The 15,871-nt window shown below is 27.9% G+C and overlaps 2 protein-coding genes across 2 annotated transcripts; one reads left to right on the top strand and one right to left on the bottom strand.

Moving 5' to 3' along the window:
* The first annotated feature begins 637 nt into the window (after positions 1-637).
* Positions 638-5,620, top strand: Trf2 (TATA box binding protein-related factor 2). The gene is made up of 5 exons (XM_018461193.1): positions 638-780; positions 2,410-2,754; positions 4,176-4,426; positions 4,645-4,739; positions 5,136-5,620. Exons 2-5 carry the CDS (start codon positions 2,422-2,424, stop codon positions 5,375-5,377), a joined length of 921 nt encoding a protein of 306 aa, XP_018316695.1. The 5' UTR covers positions 638-780; positions 2,410-2,421; the 3' UTR covers positions 5,378-5,620.
* Positions 5,621-9,620: 4,000 nt separating this feature from the next.
* LOC108731101 (centromere protein I) lies at positions 9,621-15,271 on the bottom strand. Its single transcript, XM_018461194.1, has 15 exons — positions 15,111-15,271; positions 13,515-13,637; positions 13,255-13,404; positions 13,019-13,107; positions 12,644-12,774; positions 12,400-12,580; positions 12,195-12,307; positions 11,913-12,067; positions 11,596-11,796; positions 11,413-11,519; positions 10,973-11,161; positions 10,767-10,891; positions 10,573-10,690; positions 10,326-10,490; positions 9,621-9,696 (listed from the first exon to the last, which is right to left on the bottom strand). The coding sequence occupies exons 1-15, from the start codon at positions 15,163-15,165 to the stop codon at positions 9,628-9,630; spliced, it is 1,971 nt and encodes a 656-aa protein (XP_018316696.1). The 5' UTR covers positions 15,166-15,271; the 3' UTR covers positions 9,621-9,627.
* Between the last annotated feature and the right edge of the window lie 600 nt (positions 15,272-15,871).

Here is a 15,871-nt window from a genome sequence, read left to right as displayed (position 1 = left end):
ATTTCATAACATCGATGTTATAATCAGTTATAAGGCCGGAATCAGATTACGCATTGAAGATTGAGATCGAAGATTAAAGATTGAAATTGGACCAATGAGGGCAAAGGAATTTTAGCTCCTATTGTTTTGATTGGTCAAATTTCAATCTTTCAATCTTCAATCTCAATCTTTAATACCTAGTCTGATTCCGGCCTAACTGTGGCGTAAATCAAGCCGTGTAAATGTCATTGATATGTATGAATAATTTTTTAAATATTTCTCTAAACTTGATTTCGTCTAAGCCAAACAATGTGAAAATAGCCTTAGCCATAAGTTGCTCATAACGTTTCCGAGTCTCGCGACCAATTACCACACTCGTAGCGCGTACAGTCGTATAGATGGTATAATTGCAACACTTTTTTCAATGGGTTTCAGAAAATAGCCTGCTCATCAAACGATTGGTTCTTATTTATGGATCCATAAGTAAGGACCAATTACATTACAATTACAATTGGTGAGCAGGCTGCGTAACTGCGTTCCGAAACCTATTAAAAACAAGTGTCGCAACTATTCTGTCTACGACTGTACAGTCACGACTTCGCTATCTTTGTATCGTAAGTAGCCCTGCGGTCTTCAGTTGGCCGCTTGGGTCGCCAGTAGTTGCCAGTCTAGCGAATATGGCTGAGAACAATGGCATTAGTTGTTATTGAGCTAACTTTGTGTTCCGCTGGCACTTGTCAACAAAGACGTTACTCTTAATCTACGTGCGACGGATTACAGTCGCTTGGTATAGTGTAACCTGTAAGTTGCCCATCCTTTCGGGGACCTCCCTTCCTCGTACAATTACTTAACAAGTAATCTCGCAAATGTCTCGCTCGCGGAACATTCTCGGAGGGTGCTGCGAGGCGGTCATACTTCGTTCCCGGCGCCGCTCGATGATTCCCGCTGTTTTTTCAACGCGACGTTCGTTGTGTCGGCACTTCGATATCGAACCGTAATCTCGTGTTACCGTCTCACGACGCGCGAACTGCCCTTCCCATCACGTGTGGATCTCTCGCGAACATCATACGTTCCCAGCATCCGCTCGGTCCTCTCCCTCGTGATTCACGCGATCCTGCTTCGTCGAGGATCGTTCGGATGCACGATCTTTCGTTTGCCTCGTTGATCTGTCGATTACAACGCAAATCCCGATCGCTATTTCACCGAGCGCTATGATAATTCGGCCGATTTAAATCGACTATTCACATCGCGTTCCATTACTTGCTAGTTGAGTTTCTTTGCACGAAGAGATCTTAAATAAACGTTATTTTTATAACGATTAAAGTCAACTCCTAACTCACTGTATAATTCACTACACATTTTGCATGCTTAGTAATTTTTTATATGAATCTGATCATTATTGTTGACATCTTTATTGGCATCTATCGTAAAGTGTAGATTTTATTAGTTACTATATTTTTTTAAACATTATATGAATTACATTTTGTATTTGTTCAATAGAAATCTATATTATGATAAATGTGTTAATAATTATTGTTAAAAGTTATTAGAAATAACTAAGAGATTTGGTCTTTCTTGATGCACTAGACTGCGTTAAGACTTTCTTCTCGTTCGTAAAAAAAATTTCAGTATTTATTTATAGTATTTATCTATTTTACTTTAAGTACAAAAAGTGTATATTAATTCAGTTGTAAAAAATAACCTTGGGATAGTCATTTCTTTCTTATATATTATACAATTATATATACTCTCAGAATATATACTTTGTAATTATGTCCTCTATTTCTATAGAATATTCCAGTAGATGAAATGTTGCAGTTTTTATATAAATTATTGAATATTGAAGCAATTGAATATTTTAATTGTGCATATTAAAAATAGATATTATTTTGCAAATTAAATTTTAAAAATATAATAAAATTGATACAACTTTATTATTTTTATTTATATATTTAATTTCTCACACACAGGCATAAGTATGATGTGTGTGTGTGTGTGTTTGTGTACTTTAATAAAAATTAGAAGTTTAATTATTGGTATATCAAAAATTAATATTAGAGTACAATTATAATTTATAATACAGAATATTATTAAATATTGAAAATTATCTTAATATATTTATATCTATTATTGCAAAATATGTTAAATTCGTAATTAGTTTTTTACAAAATATAAAATTGTCTATTATTATGTGTAAATAATAATTGTTTTTATTTATTGTATTTTATGTCCTATGTTATTCAATTACCTTATTCAATTATACATATAAATTGTTATAGTAATAAAAGAAAATTTTCTTTGTTCACTTAAATATATTAAGTGTTAATTGAATCTGTACATCAAAATATATTTTAACATATTAAAGTCTGAGAAAATTTGAATGCAATATAAAGAGTATATATATAATTCTTTTATTATTATATGTTGCAGGTACACAATATTATGGCAACTGCTATTCAAGAAAATGGCATGAAACCATTAACAAATAAATCACTGAATCACGTAAATGATGTTAATAATTTGGACAACGCAAATTCCTGTACAGAAGAAAAAGACAATAGATTGTTTGATGGTCAACTTCAACCATATGTTGATCATGCCGAAAAACCTCATGAAGAGACTCGTGAACAATCTCATGAAGAACCCCATGAAGAGCCTCCGGAACTTGATATTGTTATTAACAATGTAGTTTGCAGCTTTAGTTTAAGATGTCATTTGAATTTGCGGGAAATAGCGCTCAATGGATCTAATGTTGAATACAGAAGAGAAAATGGGGTATGTGTTGATGATTTTTCTATACTTGCCTTTTCAATAAGAAATGATTTTTCTTCTACTACATTGTAATTCTTGATAAAGCTTTCAAGATGAAAATGCTAGTTCTATGTAGATCTTGGTTTTGTTATTAGTTTTATTACATTTGCAATCTTTATCAAACAGAATTGTAAGTCACTTTTCTAGATTTCACAATGGAAGACTAGACTTATTTTAAAACTTATTTATCATTATTATTTGAAAGTTTATATTCACAAAGGGACAAAACAGTATTCTGATTTGCCCGAATTAAGACATTTATATTTTGAGTACTTCGTTTTTATCACAATGGAATATTTTTTCTTCACTTACAAAATTCATAATATTATGTGTAAAACGATAACTTTGAGAAACAAATTGTTTGATAAGTAATTGTTCTAGCAGCTATCCAGTATACTAAAAATTATTATTGCTATATAATTACAAGCCAACATCTACTAAGAATCTATCAAAAATATAGAATATGAGCCATGTCATTTGTATCTAAATAGAATATCTAACGTCTAGCATGGTCAACAAAAATGACAAAGAGGATGTGTGAAGACAGTCAATGTACTTTTCTTTCTAACATTACATAGAACAGAAAGAGACTGGCTATCTTTGCGCCCTGTCTCTCTCATTTTTGTCGACCAATTGTATACAGATTGTGTAGTCCATGTTTTGTCTTTGGAATTTATCTACATACAAGCCTCTATTTAGAAAGAAAACAACTGAATTTTGAAAACAATTTACATAGATTTTAAATAAAATATTTAATTTGTACAGAATTTATCTTTACTTTGAGTTGTATATTTTATTATATACATCGGGAAAAAATTTTTCTCTAATTAAAAAGATAATATCGCAATATCATTCTTAAAACTATTATATGATTTAATTACTTAGAGATATACAACTGTTTCTTGAAACAGTTTTTTCCTAAACGCAGCATTCTTACACATATTATATTACAACTTAATAAAAGTTGTAATAAAATATCCTTGAGACATGCTGATTAACATGTAAAACTTGTGTCATATGTTTTTCTATCGAGTAGAAAATATTATAGAAAAATTCATGAAAAAGCAATAAAATATAATTTTTAGATCAATAATTTTTTGAAGCTTCAAATACGATTTATCGTAGCGATATATGAAACGATTTGAAAACCTATAAATTTGCATATCTAAGTTTATTGTTGTCTGCAATATTTTAAATTTTAGCGAATAAAAATTTATAATTATATAATACGTAAATTATCTTGATAATTTATTAAGTATATATTTTTTATTTACTATTTAATATTTTCTATTTATAAATAATAATATATTCAGAATAAAAGACTATACATTAAAGCATATATAGACATGATTTAGAATATAAATTTTTGTTTGTGGTATTTTTAGATGATAACGATGAAATTAAGGCGACCATATACTACAGCATCCATCTGGTCATCTGGTAAAGTAACTTGCACTGGTGCAACCAGTGAAATTCAAGCAAAAATCGCAGCACGCAAATTTGCCCGTTGCCTTCAAAAACTTGGATTCAAAGTGAGATTCAGTAATTATAGGGTGGTCAATGTATTAGGCACTTGTTGTATGCCATTTGCTATCAAAATAACATCATTTTCAGTGCATCACAAAGAAAATGCTGAGTAAGTATAAAAGAATGCACATTTAATAATTATAGCATACTACAAACATATCTTTTCAGTTTATTTAAAAAATTATTTCATTAGCATACTAGTATTTAAAGTATTTTTCCCGATGTAAAAAGTCTAACTTTCTGATTATTATCAATGTGTTAGTTAATAATTATATACAAATATATAAATATACGATAGTTATATAAATATTTTTATGTGATTTACAGTTATGAGCCAGAATTACACCCTGGTGTCACATATAAACTAAAAGAACCAAAAGCTACTCTGAAGATATTTTCTACAGGAAGTGTTACTGTAACAGGTTGGTATTATAATTATACATTTTGTTATTATAAAGAAACTTATAGTCATTTTTGATACTTATTTTACTAAGATTTTTAATCTCTGTATATCCTTGATCACATAAAATTATATTAGGAATTTTATGAAATTATTTTATCACAAAATATATCAATATTTTTTTACACGAATAAATATTTTTACATTAGATATTTTGGTTTTGATTATATAGTACAGCATTTCTTAAAAGTTTTAATTGAATAAAATAGAAACATTAAATATATATCAGAAGTTAAACATTAAAAATTTTTGTGTTTCATAAATATCATAATATATTTTTATGTTTGTTTTATGAATCATTGTAAATTAATTGACATAAAGGTATATAATTATACAATAATTGTTTATTGTGTTATAGCACCTAACGTTGCTGCTGTCCAAGCAGCAATTGAACATATTTATCCACTAGTCTATGAGTTCCGCAAGGAGCGAACGCCAGAGGATGAGCTTGCGTTCACAACGAAGAAACGCAAGTTAGGCTTGAACAAAAGAAAACGGGATGAGTTCCTAGAAGATGAGCCAGATTTATCGTATGAAAGTATGATCTCTGATGCAGAAGATGCACTTAACGAAGTAGAAACTGACGGCAGTTGGGACTGATCTGTTTTATTTTATCGCTCTACTGTTAAATGTGAAACTGTTGTCTATATCTCGTTCTTTCGATATGATACTGCTCTATGTACAAAAGTGTTATTGCTAAAAGTGAAGTGAAGCGTACATTCGTTTCCATATAGTGCATGAACAAATGTGTGAGTGTTAGGAATAAAAATAGAGATACATATATGCACTTATGTATACAATATACACAGGGGCATAATTATCAAGTACACATCAAATGAACTGATTATCATCCTAGATAGTTACTTTTGTTAGCAATATCACATTATAAATACAAATATAGATATATATGTAATATGGAATTCACTATATGTAATACAAATGTAAATATGAATACATATATGTATATATTTGTATTTATATACATCTAAATATATAACTCTTCGCATATAGAGATGTATCTACATCTATGTATGTATATGCACATACATGAATATGTATGTGAATGTATGTATAAATATGCGTAGAAAACGTTTTTAATTATAGAATTGATTAATTTTTTGGAGTTTATTTATCAATAGATAAAACTTCTATATATGCTTCTTTGGACAAATGATTAGTACAGGTTCAAAAAGAACTACACATTGTCTACGTACATGCATATTGTGAATTATGACCTGTACATTTATGTTTCCATTAATTTTATTTTCATGTTTAATGGTAACTAGTTTTGTTTAATTAAAATATTGTGCCAAAGATAGATATTCAAAATTTAAAACAAAGATGATCAAGATGAAACACATGACTTTATCCATGTAATGATTTATCCATTGTAATGATTAGCTTTCACAATGCTTGTAATCGATTGAAATGTGACCGAAAATATTTTAGTTTCTTAATATTTTATGGAAAGTATTATGGAGATGAAAATCATTTTATTTTACAATTTGGATTCTATATTCTAAAAAAATGCATACTAATTAATATAATTCCGTACTACCAACAGCTCGTTCTTGCTCAAATAATTTTTATTCACTCAAAAGAATTTTTGTATTCTATAGTTTACTATACATTTAATATCTCTTGGTGTCTTTTTCTAAATGTATAAATATTTTATGTTTATATTCATAAAATTTTCTATATGAGATATTATAATAGGAATTATTTAAATATTATTAGCACATATATAGATATGTGTTAATAATATAATTAAACATTGTAAATTATAATGAATCTATATACAAAATTATAATGATAGCATAAAAATACGATGAGTAAGAAAATTAAATCTTTATACATTCATTTTTATATAATCAATCAAGAATTTATTGATTAAGAAATCCTTTCATTTCAATATTTTTTATATGAGACACATAAGATCAATTTGCATTATTTGGGCGAATGCGGGCTGTTTTTATAGTAAATGTTAAATTTGGTTTTAAAGTGTCTATTACATAAAAAGGTGTAGTCTAGTTTGCAGTATTCATGAATTCAGATTCACGTATTACAATAGTGTTTATTTTATTTACGTAAATATAATAAGAAACTAAAGCTGGAATCGTGACATTAATTTAGAATTGTGACAATGAACTATTCTTTGTACAAATTATGGAAATTCAATGCATCGGTGTTTTGTGAAAAGTACTTTTTAAAATTGCAAGTTTAAACGTATGAAACGAATGTATTGTGTTCAATGAGATATTTATTTTCGATTTATATATACATATAACTGACTGAAATTGCATATTCTAGAATCTGCAACAAAGACATAAATAATGCGATAGAACACATTAGTTATTGTTTTTTTTGTATTAGTCATCTACATATACATTAATACATACACATTAAAAGTATTTATTTATCACTTATAGTATCTTTATGATGTTAAGCGCGTTCGAATCATGTCATTTTCATAAATATTAATTTTTTAAAAATCTAAAGTATATTCATCTGAACTATATTGTTTATTTTGTCCATTCATAAAATATTTTCACGAAAAGAAATATTTTTACACACAATTTTACAAATCTAATTAATTGTATTTTTAGAACTCAGTTTTTATTGTAAAGATGTATATCGGATATTGTGCAAAAAACATTACACTGAAGGTATAATATAAAATGCGTTGTCTTTCTTATATTTCGCGATTATTTACAGATACAAAATTTAACCTTTAGTTTGCAATTAGCTGAAGAAAAGTAATATATTGGCAGCAAGAAAAGCAACATGAAAAATTATTATAATATAGAAAAATTATTAAAGATTTGAATAATACGTTGATAGGAAAAATCAATAGAAAAATTAATATGTGAATATCGTATAAATATCTTATCACACATTAAGTACAAGATATGATAAGGTATGGCCGATATTTTATTAAATAATTAATCTGTTCGTGCCATATATGACATACATTCGTTAAAATTAGTTTCATAATTTTTATGATGTATATATTCTTTTTACACTGAACAAATTTTTTACGATTTAAGCTAAAGTCACTGCCCTTAGTGTATTCAATCAGAAAATATAAGACTAAATCCACTAGAGTATGTGACACAAGCTAGCACATTTTGTTTACATTATTGGAAATAATGCTACTCTTTGCGTTAATTAATCATAGGAGTTAAAGTTTAAGTAAATAAAGAAGTTGAATGATATGAGACATTATCGAAATGTAATGACAAAAATAAATTCTATCATATATTTAATTTCCATGATTACTGTGTAGAAACGTTTCCTTTTGTTGCATTTAACTTCTTTATGTTAATATCTAATAAAATATAGCATATCGGCGTATGTGGCCTTATCTATATATAATATTTATGAATTTGGAAAAGAGAGAAGTGAAATTTTTCCTTGAATCTTAATTTTTAGAAATTAAATTTTTTTGTGGTATATATACAAAAAAGTTTCAGTTTTTTAAAATTATATCTTTTATTTTTTTTTATTTATATATTAATAAATATTTTTCGATACTTTATATAATATGCCATTAATCTTACAATCTTATTTACTCAATGCTCTTTTTACACAAATTTTTTGTACAATCGATTATATATTATCTTTTTATTTTACACTGAACTTTGATAAATGTTTTAGATACACTACTTGGTCGCTAATGCTGAATGGGACTAGACGAGCAATAGAAAGTGAGATCTTTATTGTCATCAATAATTCGGACTTCTCTAATCCCTCAATATCATATATTGGAAATAAAAACGATCGCAATTGAATAGTCATACACAATGAAAAAAAATACATATTTGACTTATTAAACTTTTGTGAAATACTTGATGCAATATTAAAGGAAATCAGAAAAGTAGTTTTCAACATTTTTAATAAAAATATAGTGCATTTTCGAACAAAAAAGTAACTACAAAAGTTTAAATTACATATTACAACTATTAAATATAACGTACTATAATATTATATAATTAATATAATAATATTAATAAAAAAAAATTTGTAAATGTATTTTTTAAATATGATCGTTCAATTGAATATTAGAGACGAATACAATATTATATTTACAAGAATTTTTAAAAGATATTTCATAAATAGTTTCTATTAAAAAATGTTAAAAACTTTCTTTTAAATATATATACAACTGATTCAGATGTAATTAATAGGCCTGTTCTTTTTGGCTGAACTTTTGCACCAATTCATCTTTCTTTCTTTTCTCTCCAGGAGGAAAGAAGAGAAAGAAAGATAAACTGATGCAAAAGTTCAACCAAAAAGAACAGGCCTAATAATATACATTCTTGCAACAATATATATAACAATAATAATAGACTTATAACTATGTTCTATAGCAAGTGGTATTATTAGTTTGTAGTTGACAATAGATTTGATCGATATTGTGCAACGAATCGTCTTTATGTAAAAGATTTCCATTTTTATAGATAGAATTTTAGTTATTTTTAGTATAATAACTTCTTTATCGTTGTTCGATTTCTCTCTGAGTATCATCATTATTATTTAATTCATCTTGAAATCATTTATTTCATATAAAAATCTTGTGGATTATGGATGACTACATAATCATGATTAGAGATAATTACATTAAAAACTAATTTTACTCATTTAAAAAACATTTCTTAAGAAATTTTATTTATTTATTTTTTTTTTTTTTAAGAAAAAGGTTAAATCAAATAAGCGAAGAGAGTCATATTCGATCAAAGCGGAGCGCTTAATATTTTGGCGTGAATTTTTACAATTTCTAGTTTATACAATAGATATAAATATACATTAAGAAATATATATAAAAAATATTTTTTTTTAATTTGAGACAGTCATTCATTAAATGCAGCGAGAAATTCATTTACTGCCGGGAAATAATAAAAAGCCATAGTCTTAGCATCCTAGAAAATTAATAAGAATGACATTAAGAGACCGAGTGTATGCATGAGAAAGTTCAATCAAAATATTTGTTTTAAAGAATTAAATATGCAGAGATGGGAAGTTATTGTAACGTCGTTACTTTGTTGATTGTTATCTTGTTATAATAACGATTTATGTGATAACGACATTGCAAATTTTTTATTACGGTAATGGTAACACCAGAGTTGAAAAAGTCAATCGTTACTTGTAATGAGTAACGTTACGTGTTACTCATTTCTTATTTTTTCAGTAGGTAACGCATAATGGTGATAAATTATTTCTCAAAGTGACTTTTTCAACTTTGGCACAATCTTAGAGTTTAGTTAGTTAGCGTTACTGTCATAAAAAATTGCAATGTCATTGTCAAATTGTTTATTATAAAAAGTAACGGGAAAGTAACATTTCCCAATCCTGAAATATGTACAATTTCTAAAATCAATCAAATTTCCTTCTTTTTATTAAATTATTTGTTTTAAATAAATTGAAAAATCATAATTTAAAACTTTCTTTAATATATTAATTTATATTACTTTACAGTGAATTACAAGTTATTAGTTGTTTAAATGAATTTGAAGTTAAAAAAATTTGTAATAGATATTTTAATATTTACCTCTTTTGTATTTATTTTTAAGCCTCTTTTACTTAGTGTGCATCTGTAGGATAATATAGCATAATGATTGCTAATATTCAATAAAGTCTCCAGATCACAATCTCCTAAATCGTTGCGTACTTTTTTTGAAAGATTTTTCAAAATGTTACCACTCTCACTAAAAGACTGTTTAAATATTTCTTTTAATACCGCTTATTTGTATATAATAACAAGTTTATTTAGCATTTTATTTCTTGTTCGTACGTACCTCATCATACCATAATGCTTTATAAATATCATTTGCATAAATAGATAAAATACAAATTTTTTCTTCGTATTTATCTGATAGCATAATCTGGCGTAAATGTGGACTCATTTCGCGATATCTGTAATAATTCAAGTATCAATAGTATAGAATGAAATTAATTTAAAAAGCAATGAATTATTAAACAAAATTAATACCTCAATAGTAATCTACAAATTCTCGACAAGATAGCACAACTCTTCGTAATAAATGCTCCATAGATGACTGCTGGTGGCGGCAATGTCCAAGATAATACACAACTACGGCTTTCTAATGTACAGATCTTTGAAACAAACACAAATAAATACTTACAAATTAACCAGTTAAACATTTTAATTACATTATTTACAATTTTTGTATATACCTCTTCATAAAATGCTAAACATTCTGATAACAATATGATATCGTAATTGTGTATGTTCAACCCACAAATAATAAGATTTTCTAATATTGTTGTAATCACAGGTATGATCTCTGCTAAATCTTCTAATCGACCTTGTTGCAAAAAGGATGATGCATATTGATCCTGTTCTTCAAGTCCTTGTCTTACAAACTGTAGTGAATTGTAATGTAACAATTATACATATATGTAAAGAAAATAAACTGTTAACGTACATGCAATTTGTATTTTGCAAAAAAATTAATCTTCCGTACTCCTGTCACAATCAATATTTACATATAATTTCTATGTGTTTAATATTGTTATCTTATAACGATATTAAACAAACACGTAGAAATTATATATGGAAAATTAACTAAAAATATGGATATGTTACAAATTGAGAAAATATATCGAATCCTTACCAAGTTCGTAATTAGTTTCTGTAGAGATCTAATTATTTCACATTTTACGTTTAAACTTGATTCATAAAATATATTCTGTACATGTAGTAGAATGTTTTCTCGTAACTCTGAAAATATAAATATAATATTTTAATTTAATATGTTAACATTTTATAAGACCAGCTAGAATAGCTTCATAGTTACCAGTCACTGATATAGAAGTCATCCATTGCAACAAATCTAGCAACCTTAACAAATGTTCTCCTGAATTGTAATATAAATATTCATCAAAGAATAGTTTAACTATAAGTATTCCTTCCTGCATGTATCGAGAAAATTCGATTGTCATAGTTAAAAATTTATCCATTTCCTCCTTGGAAAACTTTCCATTTTCCAGTATAAATGCTAAAACAGTAATATATTGGTTTTAAAATATATACAGCTTAACAGAAAGTTATATATTAATAATTTATATTAAATAGTTTTTTGTAGTAGCAAGAAAATAATCAATAGACACATACCTCTTGTAAGCGTATTGTAAAGATTGTACGAAAATCTACTTTGGTACTGAAAGTCCGCGAATGTAAGAAGATGGTAACCAATCATATTTGCCAAAAGCGAAACAGCATTGCAAGGCAATTCAACATTCTGATGATACTTTCCTAATTCTTCTATACTGATACACACACACACAATACACACACACACATATATATATATATATATATTGTATATTAACATCGTATATTAATATCAATATAAGTGACAGAAAAAAAATATATTAGTTCAGATATATTACTCACCTATTTATATCAAAAATTGACTTTGCATCTTTATCTTTAAAAATACTTGAACCCATATGAAAATAACCAACAGATGGTAGGAGCGCCTTTGTTCTTTTTTTAACTTTTAAATTCTATACAAATAACAATTTTTATAATCTATTTTAAATTCATATTATATATATCATATTCTACATATCATATTATACTCATACATTGTTTATACCTGTATTACGTTCCACTTAAAGAAAGGTTGAGTGCTTTGACAAGATTGTAGAATTTCCGCACGATCTCTGGCATCTTCCAATGCTAATCGTATGATTTCAGGAATAGGTTTCCATACACTTTCTATATTTACTGATTCTATTTTCTCAGGTACTAATTCTGGTTTATATGATTTAAATAAGCTATAAACACGTTCAATAAGTATTTTTAATAATGAAGCAAATATTATATACAATTATACTTACGAAAGTAATGCAATAATATGTGTTGGAGGTTTAGAGTAACTTTTCTGAAGTATTAATAATCTTGTGACATCTCTGCGTGAAACATCTTCTGGTTTAGTCAGCACATAAATAAGACGTGCTATATAACGTGCCTAAAATTTACATTTGTACATGATACAGAATACTTTACTATTAGCTTAATTTAAGCAAGATATACTTCAACCATTAGACATTAATACATAATAAAGATATATATTAAAATATCAAGGTAAAATTCTTTAAATTATATTGAACCTTCTTAATACTGAAGAAATATATGAAGTCATATTTTTACATTTCTCTTCTTAAGAATAAATATTAAATATAAAATATTTATATAAAGAATGTATACATTACCAGTTTCTGTTTCTTGAGCATAATATAAAAGAAGATGTCATAATAGATGTTGATTACTTTTCTATCTACTAATTCATAATCCCATATACCTAATCATTAACATAATATTTTCAATATATTATTGTATGTGTGTAAACATACACACATATATATATATTTCTAGGTTATAATAAATAATATATATTAAATATATTTACAGTAAATGCAAGCAGATCTTAGATTAAGAATTAAATTACCTATGATCCATTGTATAATAATTACACTAACGGTAAATGGCAAATTATTTAATGAAGAAAGACACCAAGTGATTACAGTTTTCACTATTTTCTCAGACAGTTTGTACCGTGGAATCAAACATTTTATCAACGACACCCGTTTCATTGCACCTGATAAATATAAATTTAAAATTTAGTTTATTTGAACATATACATACAGATCATATAGCCTTTCAAATTTATGAAATACTTATGTTAATATTTATTAACAAGATACTGACCTAAATCTATATGTATAATAACATCTAAGAGCTGATTGAGAATATCGTCATCTAATCCCCTTGTGGCAGCTTGATCTTGTAATGTGGTAAGACATGTGTCAAACTCTACGTTTGTGCCTTTTACTAAAAGAAATAAAAAAAGTAATTCCAAATTTCTGATCATTAACTATTAATTTAAATATAATCATTAATTAAATTTTGAACTTTGTATACATGTATATGATATTAAAAAATATAGATAATTAAATATACCGATCAAACAATAATAAATAGATATTCGTGTAAAAGTTTATTTGGATATCCTATGAGCTGATTTTACCATCTCCGATCAGCTTGATCAATCGAATAAGTGACAATTGTGATTGATAATTTCTATTGAATGATAGATGTTGTCAGTTCTAATCAAAAGATAAACCGTTGACCAAAATTATATACACCAATGTTTACTAATGCTCAGTAATGTCTAATACTCAATTTTTTAAACCCGTTAAGTAATGCTTATTAATGCCCTAGTAATATCCAATTAATGTCCTAGTAATGTACTACAATTCCCAATAATGCAAAATTTCATATCAATTAGCGTAATACACACTTTTTTTAAGTAATGCCCAGTATTCCAAATCTATACACTGCAATGGTTTACATCCTCAGTGGTTTACAACTTAGTTGCAATAAAATAATCGACCGATCAAACTCATCAGATGTAGTAAAACTGGCTATTATTAAAAAATATGGCCATTTTGTTGCATAAAACCATTATGTCAAATTATTCGTTTTATTTTTTGCAGTTGATTTCAGATGTTCACGAACCAGTATCATTACAATTTTTTTTATAATACTGGCTAACTCATTTTGGCTGACATTTGAGTGATACTTTTAGCTAATAATATGGCCAAAATATCTTTAAAAGCTATATAAAAACATATAAAACATGCTTCATTTATAGAAAGCAAAGTATTATAGTATGTGCAACACAAGTAGATCAGAAGTACTAATCTATGTATGTCCATTCGTAGTTGTTGGTGTTATTATGTGCATTGTGTAACTTCTTTATCATACAAAATATCTCATATTTGATGAGAATTGACGATTTGCTAAAGCTTACTTAACGATCCTCGAGATAAGATGGTTCATTTATTCGGAAAATCCAATAGAGAATGCAACGAAGTTATGCCATCACTTGCGAGTACAATCACAAATTTGGCATGCAAGATATAACGAAATATCGAGCATAAGACACATAACGACACCGACAACTATCGAGGTTTTTCGAGGTGTTTCGCGCCGAATACTCCAATATGCTCTTACCATAACTCCTATTCACTCTAATGAGTAGGATGAGCGCGTTGAACTAATGCCCGTATTCATAGTCAGACCTTATACTTACGGCTCTTCCTTAAATTTATCTTTAGATGCTCTCAGTAGCCAATGAAATAATTCGTACAGCATCCGAAGATAAATTTAAGGAAGCCTTAAATATAAGGCCTGACTACGAATACGGGCCTAAGTAAGAACTGTGACAGGAGCATGCGACGCGAGCAAAACTTCAGTAAGCGTATACAAAATAGCACCCAGTCATGGACGTTTGCAACTTACACTTCAGAGTCTTTATGTATTTCAAGCATGTTGTCCTTATCTCGTTTTCTACCATCCTGTCAAAATTGTTAACGAAAATCACACAAGATTATACCAAATCATCTGAATCATGACTAGACCTAACAAATATTGACAAAAAACCAATCTCTCCTAACCCCATCTACTCCATCATTCAAATTCAAACCGTTCGCAGTGTTGCCAAATGGCCCCAGCCAATAATCCCCGCTAGAGTCCCTATAAAAAGTCACGACATGACTAAAGTCACTAGATTTATGCCCGTACTCATAGGCTGCGTTCAGCAGACTCAACAGTTTTGCAACCGTTTTATGATTGTCTGCTGAGATAGGACCATTCTTCTAGATCTAAAAGTATGATCCAATTAGCGCGAAGGAAACTTCCAACAGTTGCAAACAAACGTTCTGCTGAACGCAGCCATTGTCAGGCCTTAAGCTGATTCTACATTGATCGCATCGCAGCATCGCAAGCGTGTCGCAAGCGTTATGATCCAATCAGAGTCGAGCTAGCTTGACGTTGGACGCTTGCGACGTTGCGATGCGACTAATGTAGAACCAGCTTTATATTTAAGGCTTCCTTAAATTTATCTTTAGATGCTTTACGAATTATTTCATTGGCTATTGAGCATCTAAAGATAAATTTAAGGAAGCCTTACGGTGAAATCACACGGTGCGGAAAAAGACTGCGGAATGGAGAATGCGTCATTGAAGCAACCAATCAGCGCTATTCAGCGCTATTCGGAATAG

This window comes from Mycetomoellerius zeteki, unplaced genomic scaffold (assembly GCF_001594055.1).
Source record: "Mycetomoellerius zeteki isolate Tzet28-1 unplaced genomic scaffold, Tzet1.0 scaffold120, whole genome shotgun sequence".
In the NCBI taxonomy this organism is placed as follows: domain Eukaryota; kingdom Metazoa; phylum Arthropoda; class Insecta; order Hymenoptera; family Formicidae; genus Mycetomoellerius; species Mycetomoellerius zeteki.
Note: the sequence above shows the minus strand (reverse complement) of the source record. Positions and strands in the feature narration are given on the sequence as shown.